This window comes from Sitophilus oryzae, unplaced genomic scaffold (genome assembly GCF_002938485.1).
Source record: "Sitophilus oryzae breed Bouriz unplaced genomic scaffold, Soryzae_2.0 scaffold_1297_pilon_pilon, whole genome shotgun sequence".
Classification (NCBI taxonomy): Eukaryota; Metazoa; Arthropoda; class Insecta; order Coleoptera; family Curculionidae; genus Sitophilus; species Sitophilus oryzae.
The window spans coordinates 1,126,199-1,143,538 of NW_022145945.1; the positions used below are offsets into that span (position 1 = coordinate 1,126,199).

General features: G+C 32.9%; 1 protein-coding gene across 7 annotated transcripts in view; it reads right to left on the reverse strand.

The window, feature by feature from the left end:
• Positions 1–17,340, reverse strand: part of LOC115874525 (homeodomain-interacting protein kinase 2-like) — a 123,881-nt gene that overhangs the window by 23,142 nt on the left and 83,399 nt on the right. For 5 of the 7 annotated variants that reach the window (XM_030889692.1, XM_030889691.1, XM_030889690.1 and 2 more), the window contains exons 6-16: positions 14,033–14,187; positions 13,679–13,827; positions 12,336–12,622; positions 10,259–10,369; positions 9,953–10,138; positions 9,786–9,888; positions 7,589–7,743; positions 7,364–7,522; positions 5,493–5,645; positions 2,400–2,576; positions 319–507 (exon numbers count right to left, since the gene is read on the reverse strand). In XM_030889692.1, the coding sequence (XP_030745552.1) occupies positions 319–507; positions 2,400–2,576; positions 5,493–5,645; positions 7,364–7,522; positions 7,589–7,743; positions 9,786–9,888; positions 9,953–10,138; positions 10,259–10,369; positions 12,336–12,622; positions 13,679–13,827; positions 14,033–14,187 (1,824 nt within the window). The remainder of the gene's footprint in view (positions 1–318; positions 508–2,399; positions 2,577–5,492; positions 5,646–7,363; positions 7,523–7,588; positions 7,744–9,785; positions 9,889–9,952; positions 10,139–10,258; positions 10,370–12,335; positions 12,623–13,678; positions 13,828–14,032; positions 14,188–17,340) is intronic. The other 2 variants (XM_030889693.1, XM_030889688.1) reach the window with 1 other exon arrangement.

The window sequence follows — 17,340 nt, forward strand, 5'->3', positions numbered from 1 at the left end:
CGGGCTTTTCAGTCACAGAAAAGCTCATGAAAGAAAACGCCTTGCGTAACCATCTTCTGATGCGTGTCAAATACTCGTCAACGAAGTAAGTAACTAGCTTTTTTTTAAACAAATAGCAAAAACTAAGCACAACAGTGTTTCCTCCTTGATGATGTAATAGAAACGACAAAACACTATATTATGGACACAAATAGGTCTGTACGTTTCATCCTGAACGTTTTGTATGACTTATCGTACGCAAACAAATCGTACGATAAGTCACTGCGTGTGGAGCGCGCTTAAGAAAAACCTTGTATTTAATCTATGGCACAAGCTTACCGTTTTCTTTCCGTGCGATCCCTCGTCTTCGCTGTCCGAAATGGTGATGACGCTGACGGCCGGAGAGGGCGTGTCGTTGATGGTGATGGTGTGCTGGTTCTTACCGCTCCCGGTGCCGTGGTGATGATGGTGGTGGTGGTGGGTGTGGTAGTTGTTGTGGGTCTGAGTATGGTGGTCTTGGGACGATACCTAAACAAACATTACAGGATATTATACCATGGATATTATAATCGTCTTCTTAGTTTTGACACCAAAGACATCTCTCGATCAAATGTCGTTTTCAACGGAAATCGATGGTGACAGATTTCTGAGAATTATTATAATGTCAGTCATAATTTTGTATAGTACTGTATTGTTGTTGAATATTTGTGAGTAATTCTCGTTTTTTGCCTATTTTCGTAGTCATTTTTTTAAAAATTGTACTTTTAAGTACAAACAGTTCTTTGAAGAACTAAATTTTCGAGTTTTTGTATTGTTTTTCTTGAAATTGTGTGTTGAAAATATGCTGAAGCAAAGAGCTTGTAGCTTCCCTGATAAACTATTTTGAACGAGAACATAATAACAAAGGTCCTTTATTACCATTGACTGCAATCAGAGAAGTAAGTATGATTGGTAAGCACATTATACCAGTTTCAAAGTTATTTCTAATAACGCTTAGAATAATCTTCATAATGGATTAGTTTTTGCCAATATGTAATAAGTAAAATAAGCTATAAAACAAATAAATCAATTAATTACTAAAATTTTAATTATTAAATTAAAAATAAAACGTAAAAATCTTTAAAAAATGGTATAAATATATTGTTTCCCAATTTTACATTAACATTCATCTCATAAATCCATCACAATCTGGCAGCATTGTAGCCATCGCTTGTCACTCAAAGTTGATCACGTGCATCGGAAATTGTTTTGCGATTACCGTAGGTATATCATTTTAGTAAAAATCTTTGAATAAGAAGACTAAGGAAGGAGCATAATGCTATCCATGTATTCATGCATGGTGGGCGGAAAAAGGACTCTAGGGTGGGGATCCTTGACAGTTCTGTTTGACGATTCATTTGACACATTTGAATTTGATTTGAAATTTTGTGGATTTGTCACTCTTTACGGAACTTATTTTATGTTATTTATTATTTATTCTACTACTGATAGTTGTATAAAGGTAGTAAATCTAGATGGAAATTGTGGCAGAACTTAAATTAACAGTGACACTATCGCGATTTATCGAAAAAGACCCTAAAATAGTTGGTTGTGTAGCGTGCGGTAGATCTCGGCAAAAATCGAGTGAAATAATGGAATAACATTTCGCTAGTAAGTGACTATATAATATACATACGTGTAGTAAACCGATCATTTATGAAATTCACTTAAATTAACTAAATATATATTTTTTCTTGCATTTTTGATTTTATTTACTACTTGTCAAAGATTAGATGTCAAAGAATTTAGATACGTCAATTTGACTTACCTGCTTCATCTGATGTTTGTGGTTATAAATAATTATTATAACTTACCTATTTTTATTAGAATATTATATTTTTATAACAATTTTAATAACTACCAACATTTATTCAGAACGTAAAATAAAAAAATATATTGAGTCTACCCCACGTCTACCCTACATCATAGTTTCACATTTTTTAAATAAAATTAGAACGGCACTGATAAACCGGAATTTAAGTCGGCCATATTTGAGGCCCTAAGATTTTTGATATGCTCCTTTGTTAGTCTTCTTATTCAAAGGTAAAAATATATAGATTATACATTTTAAATTATTTTTACTTGTCTAATTCATTTAAATTAAAATTTATTACGGAAGTAACTGTGACAACGCTGCTTCAGGAAGACTGTTTGGTTTCCATGGTTTTTACTAAGAACAGTAAAAGTGACTTTTGACGGATTCATTCCAATTATGTCTAACAGTGTAACATTTATTTTTTTGCCGAAATATCTAAGATTGTTCGCCACTCTTTCAGAAAAAATAAATCAAGAAAATTTTAATTTGTGGCTTATAATATATTTTAACACCGCATTCTTTTAGTATTTTCGAATCTTCTAAAAACGATTATTCTAAAACTTACCTGATGATGCCCATTATTATGCCAATGCGAAGGAACGTTCGGACTGTGATTCCTTCTGCTGCTTCCAACACTGTACAACTGTTCAGACGGAGGAGTGCCCTCCTTAACCCTCTTTTTGACAGGTGACAATTGAGTCTGTTCCTTTTTATCGTGCTGCGATCTATGATGCGTTGGGACCTTTAAAAAAAACAGAGAAAATGATAGTACATCGTCAAATAGCTTTGATATTCTACAGCGAAGGACAGAAGACAATAGAAAGGTTCAGGTTGGCTAAGGAAGTTAATCTTGTTGCATTTCAAGCTAAGCATGGATTTGTATCTATAGAGAAATCAATAAAAGTTGGTGTGCCATCATCAAAAACGTCGAAACTATAATCACAGATTAGGTATACTCTATGTATACAGATAAAAATCTTATCCCTAATTCGTGGTACGAAAATTGTTTTTTATAACGATGTGCAAACGAGTAAAATATCCTGTGCGCAAAAATAAACTCGCGTAAAATAACAATAAACAGCGTAATAGAGAGATATCGCTAAACCGAATAGCGTGGATGGACGTTAATAAGGCCAGGTGTTACTTCCTTCACGTGAGGTGGTATTAACTCTCTTCATTTATAGTTATCGGCAGTGTTGTTACAATAGGTACAACTGTACTATTTTGGGTACACTTGATAGTCAAGGAGTACATAGGTACAATTGCAAGAAAAAATGTACAATTCTTACTTCTCAAACCCAAACTTAAACCCACGTACATATTTTTAGACGAACGGTGATACGCGATGCGTGGATTTGAAATGCAGGTTGCTAGGAGCAGAGGCACAGAATTATACATCACTTGAAATGCTGTTCAAGCCGCACGGATGTCAAACGTAAGTTTGATATCCGTGCGGTGAGTAGGAGGGGGGCTAATCACTGCGACCTTAGAGATCTATTGTGTCCCGATGTCAAACGTGACGTCACGCAATTAGTTCCCATTTAACCAATGCTATTCAAAGCTCTTTGTAGCTTCTGTATTGCTGTCCTCTATTTGCGAATTTCAAGTTCCAAAGCTTTACGCCCTGGGCTGCTCAGAAGGTTCTGAAAGGAGCTGTGCGAGATAGCCTGGTGCCTCCATATGGCGCGGAACCAGTTCTGAACTTTATGACTCAATTGAATGGAGGGAGAGTATTGCGTTCTTGAACAGTTCAGAGCTGCTCAACTGCGTGAAAGGAGGACAGCATATGGTGTATAATTCTGTGAGGGTGCATCCACATTATCCTAAAAAAGCGGATCGGCGTAACGACCTTGAATCGATTTCCAGCAATTCTATTGGCTGAAAAATTCATCTGTCAGAAATTTTATCTGTCAAATTCACCTGGCAAAAATTTCAGCCAATAGAATTGTAGGAAATCGAATCAAGGTCGTTAAGCCAATACGCCGTTCCGCTGTTTTTAGGATAGTGTTGGATGCACCCTACGTACCAAAACTTGGTAAAAAGGTAAATAGCGAGATCACATGACCCCACATTTTTGCATCAAAAATGTACAATCCCACTTAAAAAAGTACAATTTCGATACCATTTATAGTACAAAAATTTTTGCCCTTGTAACAACGCTGGTTATCGGATCGGAAAGAATTCTGTTCGCGTCGCGTCCGCTGTTTAAACTTAACCTAACTTTGAATTTAAAACTTTGAAATTGTTTTGTTTACTAGGTATTTTAAAACCAAAGGGCTAAAGTGCTTATTTCCAGTGCTTCATTGTTCAACGTCTGCCAGTGGGTTTAGGGCAACAAGCAACAAATTCTCTTAGAAGGGCTAAGTCGTCATCTGCTGTAAACCTAAGCCTCTTTATAGGTTCTTTAATATTGGAAAAGGTGGAATCCATATTTTGGGCCATATTTATTTAATTAAAACTAATCCCAGCTACTTAAACATCAAATTATCTAATAAAACTAAAGCAATAATTCAAAACAATTCACATAACCTAAAATAAAAGATCTCGCCGGCCCGGCCCCTGTTGTCAAATACCCGCACATGCCCATTTAAGCAATTTTTAAACGTTATTTAGAAATAGCGCTTGGTGTAATTGATCCGCAAATTACGTCAGACGGTAACGTTATTAGCGGGTGTTGCATTAAAAATTGACTCGCCCATATCGTAACCATGATAAGGTACGCGTAAATACTGCATGACGCTATTCGGTTTTCCGATATCTCTCTAATAACTGTGCCGGTCAGGCGCTGTGCACAATTTTAGAGGCCATAAGTGGGCGTGCTATGTGCGCAAACTAGTAACCTAACTAGTGTCCGATTCCGAAAATTGGAACCACGAAAAACAATAACGAAAAAACAAAGTTTATAATCTGTGATAATATCAAGTTTGGAAATTACAAAATTTTCGTTTAACATTTCAATTCTTCAATTTATGTACATTGTGTATTACGCTTATTGCCTAAAATTGAAGGAAGAAGTGAAATATGCAATAATATACAGGGGGTTTCATTTAAAAAAAAAAGTTTGATGTGCCACAACTTTATGACCGACCCTGGATAGTTAAATTTACTAGTAGCTAATAGGCATTTAAAAACCTATTACAATAGTATCACGGTTTCAGCAGAATGGCATGATTTAACGAAAATGAACATATCGAAATAAATTAAATCAAATTGTTTAAGTGATATGTTCAAACATTGTGCGTATTTCGATTTTTAGAATCGAAGGAAGAATTGAATTATGCAATAATATACAGGGAGTTCTATTTAAAAAAATGAAACTTTAATGCGCCACGACTTTATGATCAACCCTGTATACATAAATTTATTACTCGCCAATAGACTATTTAACTTTATGCGGTACCTCCTATATTTTACCCAATAATCTACCGTTTCCATACATAAAAGCGACCCTGTATTTATATTTGAATTCAAATGACTTATGTTGAAAGTTACTTTGATATATTATGAATGACTTGTCAAAAGTCAAGGTAAAAAATTGTGTGGCAACGTTGCGAAGTGCATTGGTCAAATATTTTGATGAAGTGTACGCCAACATTTATTGATTTTCCTATAGACTATAGTTTAAATTATTCAAAAAATACTGAAAAATCTCACACACCATTAAATGATGGTGACTATGATGCGGAGCGGGTTGCTGAGCGTGATGAGGTCTGGAACTACGTTTGCTGGTACTCCACGAGCCAGTATGTTCAACTAGCGCGGGATTAAAAACTTCAGTGGTGACATCTACCGGAAATACTGGTCTCTGTTCCTGTTAACAACGGATATAAACAATGGTAAAATACCTACAGCAATCGTTCATTAAATTAGTTTGTAGAATTCAATTATATATAATACCTATTTGAACTAACACTGATTAATATTTATATGGGTCATTTGAACTATTATTAATTACTATTGATACTTTGAATAAAAATATTAAGGAAGCAGTATATACTCTGTTTTTTTTCTCAGGTAAGATTTCGACAGAAGAAAAGCAGATGACGTCCCGTACCAATCTATTTATTTTACTAAAAAAAGTATCTAATATTTTTTAAGTTAACTATGGATGGGTTTAAATATAAATCCGTCATGCGTCGTCTCTTGCTGTTTTTAACCAGTTTTATTGGTTTATTTCAAAAATGACAGATCGTATTTCAATTTTATTGGTTTGACGGAACGCTGAACGACAAACGGACGGCGATACGTATGAACTCGCCTTTAGATTTTTGAGGCTTGTCAAAGTCTTGCCAAATTATAGGTTATAATTTTGTGTCAACTTATGTCAAATACCCTGCGTTTTGAAAGATTATGCATTTTGATTCGTGTTATTAGGTGTGTTTTGTGTCTTTTGAAGTCAAGTGGAGGAAAAATCGAGGGAAAATTAACTGTACATCCAGAGCACAGTTTATAGTTAATACTCGCTGCCCAGGCAGACAGTCTTATACACCAATAAAGTTACCATCAATAAAGTTTGTATACCATCTCGTCGTAGTAAGTACATCTCGTATATGGTACAAGGATCGTACTAAACACTATCGTACTAACACACCTATCACTCGATAGGCAAATAATGAATTTTAGTACTGCAGAAAAATAATGTCAAAAGGTACTAGTTTAAAAAAATTAAGATTAAAGTTAATTAATCAACCTTTAAGACATAAAATCTGTTAAGTGTTATTACTAATAAAAGGTTTGTTTTATTTATTCCTGTGGAATATTACAAATTTGTATTTGTACATAAGTTATATTGATAAATATGATAACAAATACGGGAAGTTTTTTGAAGCTTGAAAGTAAGAAATAGTTGTTTTCTATATTTTTTTGGTATGTGGTGTTTTGTTCTTGTTTGTTTTGTATTAACACATACCGTTTTTTTTTAATAATATAACTCGATTACATTTTTTCAGTTTTAAACAATTTTTTTTTCATAATATTTTGAAGTAATCATTTATCAGTCAAATTTTAAATATATTAATTTCCTGCTATGCATTCCAGTTGTACCAACTTATTTCTTTGTAAAATAAAATAAACTACTTTAAAATTAAAATGATAGACACATCTATCACTGTCAAGGATCTTGTCGTTGGACAAATTTAGATACGTCAATTTGACTTACCTGCTTCAGTAGCGTACCGGATGTTTGTGTTAATAAATAATTATTATAACTTATCTATTTTTATTAGAATTATATATTTTTATAACAATTTTAATAACTACCAACATTTATTCACAACGTAAAATGAAACAATAAATTATCGAGTCTACCCCACGTCTACATATCATATATTTAAACTTTTTAAATAAAATTAGAACGGCACTGATAAACCGGAATTTAAGTTGGCCATATTTGAGCCCCATCCCGGTGGATCTAAGATTTTTGATATACTCCTTCCTTAGTCTGTTTATTCAAAGTATTAACATGACAACTACTACTGATATTAATATCGATGTGAGTCATTTGAACTACTACTGAATTAAAAATGTTACCTGTAATATAGCTGACGAATCTACCAAAAGAGGTCTACCCCATTCAGCTTCTGAAAGTAAAGGCTGCTGTATCGCTGCGTGCTGTGGCGGTATCTGCTGCCAAGACGGTACTATGGCCATCTGTTGGCGGTTGGTAGGCCAAGAAGTTTGAACGGCGTTCTAAAAAATCCCAAAAAAAAAATTAATAAACATTTTTTGTACGTTTTAAACTATTAATGTGCTTACAGTTAACAACATTTGTCGCCCAGTCGGCTCAACCACGCTGACAGGAACATACTGTTGTTGGCCAGGTTGGCTCAAAATGGGAGGTTGTATTTGTAGAGGGGGTTGCTGCACTACGGTCACGTGCTTGGCAGGGGAGCCGCCCATTCCTTGGTAACCTAAAAATCAGTGCAAAATAGAGTACGGGAAACAATAGAGTATAATTTTTGACTCAATAATTTCAAAAAAAAGATTTGCGAATTTTATCACACCATGCATATAGGGTGTAAAACAGTGTACCAAACTTCTGCGGATGATTCTATAGATAAAAATAAAACAAAGAGTTCTTGTGAACGTATACCCTAAGATGCTTCTCGAGGAAATTAAGACCCCTTGAAAAAGTACTTTTATTTTTATTTGTACTATTTTTTACACTCTGTATATAGAATATACTTAAAAGTATATGTTTTTATCGTTAAAGCGTTAATAGAAAATGGAAGTCGGAGCAAGGTGTCAATAATAAATATTTGTATATTGTAATCGCAAAACATTTTCCGATGCACTTCATCAATCATATCGAAATTAACACTAAAGCCTATAAACCTGACTAAACTGGCCGTCAAATACCACAGCGATTTTTTTACTCATTTTCAACGAGTTGTAACTTTGAAAAAAATGGACCGATTTTGTTGATTTTTTAGCATATTAAAGATCGTTTTTCGTAGATTGATCTGATTTATCTAAATTTTGTATGAGATTTAGTTTTCTATGATATACAGGGTGTGAAAAAATACGATAACTCATCTGGAATAAAAGATAATCAATTTTTACTCTAACTTGCATTTTTTCTACCTTTCTTAAGAGATATGCTAACAAAATTATAGATATTCGTTACTTTTACAATGTGAAATTAAAATAAAATGATTAAACTAACGCAGTTTAATACAGGATCTCTTAAAAATACGACCAGCGAAAAAGTAAAATTATTTTTTTAATATTCCAAACCAAACAGCCCATAAGGTTAAAATAATAATTTTACTTTTTCGCTGGTCGCATTTTTAACAGATCCTGTATTAAACTGCGTTAGTTTAATCATTTTTTTTTTAATTTCACGTTGTAAAAGTAACGAAAAGTTCATTTCAGTTTTGTTAGCATATCTCTTAAGAAAGGTAGAAAAAATACAAGTTAGAGTAAAAATTGATTATCTTTTATTCCAGATGAGTTATCGTAAAAATTCCAAATACGTCCCCAGATATTAGGCTTAGCTATACCCAAAACTTATAATTCTAGTTATTTTTTTTTGGCAAAATGGCAGCAACACAAAAATTACATTCCTTTTTTTCACACCCTGTGTATCATAGAAAACTAAATTTCATACAACATTTAGAAAAATCAGATCAATCTACGAAAAACGATCTTTAATATGCTAAAAAATCAACAAAATCAGCAAAAAAAAATATTTTTCAAAGTTACAATTCGTTGAAAATGAGTAAAAAAATCGCTGTGGTATTGAAATTGACGGGCAGTTTAAATGAAATTCTGGCAAAAATGTTTAAGTTTTTTGTATAATTTAAGATAGCGAGCAGCTCCTCGTTTTACTTTATAGAGCAAATGATTGTAACAGATATTTTATTTAGATTAAATCTGCCAAAAATTAGTTTAAACCGAATTTTATTATTGCTATGTTGGTCACATTGCGCCGTTTTCAGCAAGGTTGTCGTTTACTATTTGACAATTACCCTAATGTCAATCATTATTTTATATAATATCGTGTTGTTGAATCTTAGTGAGTAATTCTCGTTTTCTGCCTATTTTCATAGTCTTTTTTTAAAAATTGTACTTTTAAGTTGTTTTTTGTTATGACCACTTATGGCGTTGTAAGATTATGCCTCAATAAATAAATAAATAACCCATAAAAACGCTTAGAATAATCTTCATAATGGAGTATTTTTTGCCAATATGTAAAAAGTAAAATAAGCTATAAAACAAATAAATCAATTAATTACTAAAATATTATTTATTAAATTAAAAATAAAACGTAAAAATTTTTAAAAAATGATATATTAAATATATTGTTTGTCACTTTTAAGATTCGTCTCATAAATCCATCACAATCTGGCAGCGCTGTCACCATTGCTTGTCACTCAAAATTGTTCACGTGCATGGTAAATTCTTTTGCGATTACCATATTTTTTTCTGTTTAAAATAAATATTTTTTTACCTGCAGGACAGAGTATACTGGACACCAATTGATGCTGGAACGGATCTGCTCTAGCGCTGGTTGCGTACTGACGTCCAACAGTTCTTCCATTGTAAATCTGGTACTAAAATAAAAAAAAACAATCAGAAAAGACACCCCAAAATACAAAAAAATAATCAACAACTTACCAAGTTGTCATATCCAGACCTATCCCTCACTAGCCTCTGCACTTGGTTGGTCAGTTGATTGTTTATGGTAAACGTCACGTTACCATTAGAGTTTGGTACAAAGTTAGCGACCAAAGATGGCGCCTGTTGAGCTGGTTGGTGGTGGGAAGCGGCAGAAGATGTGCTGTAGTCGTTGCGACGACAAACCTAGCAAAGAAAAATAGTAAAATCTCAAATATTTAACATTATACTGTGCGTTTTCTAAGTACAAGGCAAGTCACAGTAAATATTATATTTAGAAAACGCCTAGTGTTGGTAAATTGTTACCTCCATCATTTGGACGCTGGCTTTGACGTTGTTGCAGTGCGCATAGTCGATCAGGTGAGCCAATCGGACGAAAGGATGGTTCAGTGCTTCTCCTGGGGTAGTGCGTCGTTCCTGAAGTGGGATAAATATAAGTTGCAGAGGACCAAACACACCAAACAGTAATAAAAATGTAAAAATAATAATAAATTGCATTTCTCCTCTTTCTCACACAACACTTTCAATTATTTCAGGAATAATATTGATTTCTATACAAAATATCATTAAAAAGACCAAATGTAAAGATATAAATAAAATTTTTACAACAGTCAATAACAGAGAACAGTAGTGATAAGCAAATGCAAAACCAAGAAAGTCTTGGCTCGTTGTTCATCCACAATACATAATCATCAACCCAAAGAATTGCTGTTGGCCTCTCGAATTCAAAACGTAGGATTAGAAAATTAACCTTTTTGTAATTATTATTATTGTAGACCTTAGTTCAGAAACTCGAAATTAGTGGTTTCAATTAGCGTAGAAGTATGTTCCTCTAATTTCAATTAATCATTGACAACATCAAAATTAGTGCTAGTTAAGCTTAATTCAGAACCTCGAAATTAGTAGTAGTAATTTTCAATTAGTAGAAAAAGTTAACAAACTTTTAAGCTTCATTCAGAACCTCGCAATTAGTGGAATAAATTAGTGGTTTTAATTAGCGTAGAAGTCTGTTCCTTTAATTGCAGTGTAAGCATTCAGAACGTCAAAATTAGTGGTAGTAATTTTCAATTAGTAGAGAAAGTTAACAAATGTTTAAGCTTCATTGAGAACCTCGGAATTAGTGGAATAAATTAGTGGTTTCAAATAGCGTAGAAGTTTGTTCCTTTAATTTCAATGTAAACATTCAGAACGTCAAAATCAGTGGTAGTAATTTTCAATTAGTAGAAAAAGTTAACCAAACTTTTAAGCTTCATTCAGTACCTCGCAAGTAGTGAAACAAATTAGTGGTTTCAATTAGCGTAGAAGTTTGTTCCCCTAATTTCAATGGAAGCATTCAGGACATCAAAATTAGTGGTAGTAATTTTCAATTAGTAGAAAAAGTTAAATTTTAAGCTTCATTGAGAACCTCGCAATTAGTGGAATAAATTAGTGGTTTCAATTAGCGTAGAAGTATGTTCCTCTAATTTCAATTAATCATTGACAACATAAAAATTAGTGGTAGTTAAGCTTAATTCAGAACCTCAAAATTAGTGGTTTCATTTATCATAGAAGTCTATTCCTCTAATTTCAATGAAGCATTCAGAACGTCAAAATTAGTAGTAGTAATTTTCAATTAGTAGAAAAAGTTAACAAACTTAAGCTTCATTCAGAACCTCGCAATTAGTGGAATAAATTAGTGGTTTTAATTAGCGTAGAACTCTGTTCCTTTAATTTCAGTGTAAGCATTCAGAACGTCAAAATTAGTGGTAGTAATTTTCAATTAGTAGAAAAAGTTAACTTTTAAGCTTCATTGAGAACCTCGCAAATAGTGGAATAAATTAGTGGTTTCAATTAGCGTAGAAGTTTGCTCCTTTAATTTCAATGTAAGCATTCAGAACGTCAAAATCAGTGGTAGACATTTTCAGTTAGTACAAAAAATTATCAAACTTTTGACTTTTCCACCAATTATACTTCAAAATTTGCGAGAGAAATGTCATTTTGGCCTTTGATTATCTTCCGTCAAGAGAAATCGTGCTTAGAAATCAAAAGTTCAATGTTTTATAAGCTAAATATTAGGCTTTCTCTATGGATAAAACTGACTGGCGCAAACTGTTGCCAGAGGATATTCTATTAATTTTAATTGTGTTTTTTAAACATTGTGAATGATCGTAAACTAAAAAGTATAAAGTGTAATTGAAACCACTAATTTATTTCACTAATTGCGAAGTTCTGAATGAAGTTTAAGCATTTAGAACGTAAAAATTAGTGGTAGTAATTTTCAATTAGTAGAAAAAGTTAACAAAATATTTCAAAATTTGCCAGTAATGTCATTTTGGCCTTCATCGACAGACATCAAATAAGTAAGGAAGAAGATTAGTACGTTTGCAATTAAAATAAATATTGCTACCTGGTCCATTGTCAACATTCTTTTCAACAGATCGATGAACTCCTTCCTGTCCACTTTCTCAGCCAGCAACTGACCGCCCTCCAGGTCGGTGGGCACGTTCACCTGACCGATATCGTCCAAGCAATTGAAGATGTACTTCCTGGCCTCTTTCGACTTGATCCCTGTTTCGGCTTCGTGCTCTTCCGGCGTTTTCAGACGCCAGAAGGGATAGGTGCTGTCCATGTCCCTGTAGAAGAATTTCGTGGTCTTGGACGCGTTGTTCAGCATGTGTTCCGTCGGTAAACCTGTTCAGAATAAGTCAGGAAATTAAAATTAATCAACTACGGTAATTGCAAAACATTTTCCGATGCACGTCATCAATCATATCGAAATTGACACTAAAGTCTATAAACCTGACTAAATACAATTTTGGTTTGGTAAAAAATGTTTAAATTTGTTGTATAATTTAAGAAAACGAGCAGCTCTTTGTTTTACTTTATAGAGCAAATGATTGTAATAGATATTTTATTTAGATTAAAGCTGCAAAAATTAGTTTAAACCAAATTTTATTATCGCTGTTTTGGTCACATTGCGCCGTGTTCAGCAACGTTGTCGTTTATTATTTGCCAATTATCATAATATCAGTCACTATTTTGTATAATATCGTGTTGTTGTTGAATCTTTGGGAGAAATTCTCGTTTTTTTGTCGATTTTCATAGTCTTTTTTAAAAAATTGTAATTTTAAGAACAAACAGTTCTTTTAAGAACTAAATTTTCGAGTTTTTGTAATGCATTTCTTGAAATTGTGTATCGAAAATATGCCGAAGTATTTAAACAGTTGAAGCAGAGAGCTTGTAGCGTTCCTCATAACTATTTTGAACAAGAACGTGATAATAAAGGTTCTTTATTACCCTTGACTGCAGTCAGAGAAGTAAGTTAGATTGGTAAGCACATTATACCACTTTCAAAGTTATTTCTACTTATTTCGATTTGAAGTGAGCAGCTGCTGCCTTAAATTTAAAAGTTGCTACTGTGAGTATTAGTGACTACTGTTAATAAATAAATTAATTACTGAAATATTAATTATTAAATTAAAAATAAACCGTAAAAATTTTTAAAAAATTATATAATAAATATATTAATTCCCAATATTTTACATTAAAGTTCATCTCATAAATCCATCACAACCTGGCAGCGCTGTGGCCATCGCTTGTCACTCAAAGTTGATCACGTGCATCGGAAATTGTTTTGCGATTACTTTACATCAAATACTGTGCAACCTCGTAAATATTAGGTAATTTTTAAGGTAAAACACATCCACTGAAATGGCGGGGTATTTATAAATCTAAAAATAAACGTACCTTGTGTTTGGCTGATGTACCGAATTTGGTCGTACTCAGACGATCCAGGGTACAGCGGCCAACCTAGGAATAATTCGGCCACCACACAGCCCAAAGACCACATGTCGATGGCCTCGCAAAACGGCAGACCCAAGATGATCTCTGGTGCTCTAGAAAATATCGATAATAAAAAAAATAGATTAAACATACTCTAAAAGTCTCTAAATTTAAGGACTATTTGTCCATATTGGCAACGCTGCCAATATTTTGGAGCAAAAATGTCTGAATACAAAAAACGGCCATTCCGGGATGAGAGTCAGTTGATAGTATCGTATTTTAACAATATTATAAATCAATAAATAATAAAAGCGTTACCTGTAGTAGCGGGATTGCAAATAAGTATTGCAAACTGCCTTGCTGACGTGACTGGCTGATCCAAAGTCGATAACCTTCACCCTGTAGGGCTGGCGCACAGGATCCACCAACATTATGTTTTCTGGCTTCAGATCAGCATGAATCAGTCCCAATTGCTGAAAAAAAAATCATATATAAATCAGTAAAGATCTAACTAAAGATCTCGAAAACTATTAGAGATTGACACCAGTTAGTATAATAGAAAAATTGAGATATAAAAGCAGTTTCGAAAAATGTAAGAATATACCGGGTGTTCCATTTAAAATAACAGAGATGCTACGACTTTCAGGATGAACCAGTGACTCTGTAATGCTGAAAATAATTTAGACACATGGAGCAGATATGCCTTTATACAAAATCCAAATTTTTAAAAAATCCTATCACCGGTTCTCTATACCGTGAATCGTGAATCACCCTGTATATTAGACCCCATTATGTTTACGTACGTCTCTGAAAACTGCACATATCTATACATTTATTTTTAATACACTAATCCAAACTATCGACCAATATAAACCTATCGATTAAAATATGTTGACAATAACAGAGTATGACCTCCTAATCAATTCTAACAATAACATATTAATGTAAAACAATAAAACAGCAATTGAAACGTCAGCAATATAATCCGATGGATGTTTGTCCATCATTTTTATGTAACTATTAGTGCAACGGATTTATCACAAACTGCTTGCGTTACTGTAAGCAGTAAAAAAACGATTTCATGGATGTAGTAACTCTCCTAATGGAAATGTTTCAATTTCATGACGTTATATAATAGTATTATTAACTTTTATATTATTTAGAGTAAAAAAAAGTTAATAGAAAAAGTAAATTACATGCGGTGGGATTCTGTAAGCTCCGTAGCAAGAAATTTCCACTTCTAGCCTATGCTATTTGTATACGATTGATGACTCACTAGAGAGAAAATATGTTTACAGAATCGCTAGCATGGACTTTTATTTTTATCTATACTCTGTTTTTTTTCTCAGGTAAGATTTCGACAGACGATGACAGAAGAAAAGCAGATGACGTCCCATACCAATCTATTTATTTTACTAAAAAAAGTTTCTAATAATTTTTAAGTTATCTATGGATGGGTTTAAATATAAATCCGTCATGCGTCGTGTCTTGTTGTTTTTTAACCAGTTTTATTGGTTATTTAAAAAATGACAGATCGTATTTCAATTTTATTGGTTTGACGGAACGATGAACGACAAACGGACGCCGATGCGTATGAACTCGCCTTTAGATTTTTGTCATTTTTGACGCTTGTCAAAGTCTTGCCAAATTATTGGTTATAATTTTGTGTCAACTTTTGTTAAATACCCTGCATTTTGAAAGATGATGCATTTTGATTCGTATTATTACGTGTGTTTTGTGTCTTTTGAAGTCAAGTGGAGGAAAAATCGAGTGAAAATTAACTGTAGGCCCAGAGCACAGTTTATGGTTAATACACGCTGCCCAGGCAGAAAGTCTTATACACCAATGAAGTTGCCATCGATAAAGTTTGTATACCATTTCGTCGTAGATAAGTGCATTTCGTATATAAGGATCAAACTAAACACATACTAAAAACTGGAGTAGCTGTAAAATATCGACATCACACGATAGGTAAATAATGGATTTTAGTACTGGTGCAGAAAAATAATGTCAAAAGGTACTGGTTTAAAAAAATTAAGATTAAAGGTAATTAATCCACCTTTAAGGTATAAAATTTGGTAGGTGTTATTATTAATAAAATAGTTGTTGTATTTACCTATGTTGTTTTATTTATACCTGTGGAATATTACAAATTTGTATTTGTACATAAGTTATATTGATAAATATAATCATAAATGCGGGTAGTTTCATAAAGCTTGAAAGTAAATAATAGTTATTTTTTATATTTTTTTGGTATGTAGTGCCTTGTTCTTGTTTGTTTTGTATTAACACATACCGTTTTTATTAAATAAAATAACTCGATTACATTTTTTCAGTTTTATACAATTTTGAAGTAATCACTTGTCATCTTGTCAATCAAATTTTAAATATATCCTGCTATGGCGTTCCAGTTGTACCAACTTATTTCTTTGTAAAATAAAATAACTACTTTGAAATTAAAATGACAGACACATCTATCACTGTCAAGGATCTTCTCGTTGGACAGACTATAGTGTCTATTCATTTTTACTAGGAATATTTTCTATTTTCTGTTCTCTATATCTATCTATATCTGGGGGATCTAGAAAACGGTAAGAGATACAGGGTGGCTTAAATTGAGGCAATGTTGCCTGTTAGTGAGCTCGTTGGCAATCTTAAGTTTAGTCTTTGAATTTATCTTTATCATTTCCGGAAGTATGGCGGAAAAACTGAAATTGCCGATTTTTGTATTTATTTTTTCACGAGTTTATTTTGACACTCCAAAAACATATTTTCGGAAATGACAGACAGATTACTAAACGGATTACAACTGGGCTCGATAACAGGCAACTTTGGTCCAAAATAAGCCATCCTGTATCTCTTACTGGCGAGAGCCATATTTGACACACCCTGTGCACCCTGGTTATATCTACGTGACATTATTTTTATTGTTGTTTGCTCTGCATTTAACTCAGTTTTATATAAATATTGATCAAGGAACGAACTGAAAGGAAGTCGTGGTAAATAACATCGTTGCATGCAAATATCACATCAAATTTTGTTGATGAAATTTTTTTTTGGTTGTGTGTCAAAAGTCTATCAAACTTTGGAAGGGTGATATTATCGAGGAATACATAACATATCAAAACAAAAAGAAAAGAAAGATTTAAATAATAAACTGAAAATAATTGTCAAATAACAATATAGAATAGTTATACAGGGTCGTTGTTATGTATGGAAACGGTCGATTATTAGGTAAAATATAGGAGGTACCGCAAAAAGTTAAATACAAAAATTATAGGGATTTTAAATGTCTATTGACGAGTAATAAATTTAAGTATACACGTATATCGTGGCACATAAAAGTTTTATTTTTTTAAATAGAACCCCCTGTATATTATTACATAGTTCCGTTTTTCCTTCAATTCTAAACAAAAATCGAGATACACACAATGTACCTCAAACTAACCGTTTCCGATTTATTGACTTTTTAAAATATCACTTAAACAATTTGATTTAATTAATTTCGATATGTTCAATTTCATTTAATCATACTGTTGCGAGCCGGTGTGGACTCGACCTAACCTCACAATATGGCCCGCCCTCGGATGACCTTAACATCGCATAGACACCGCAATGATTCATTC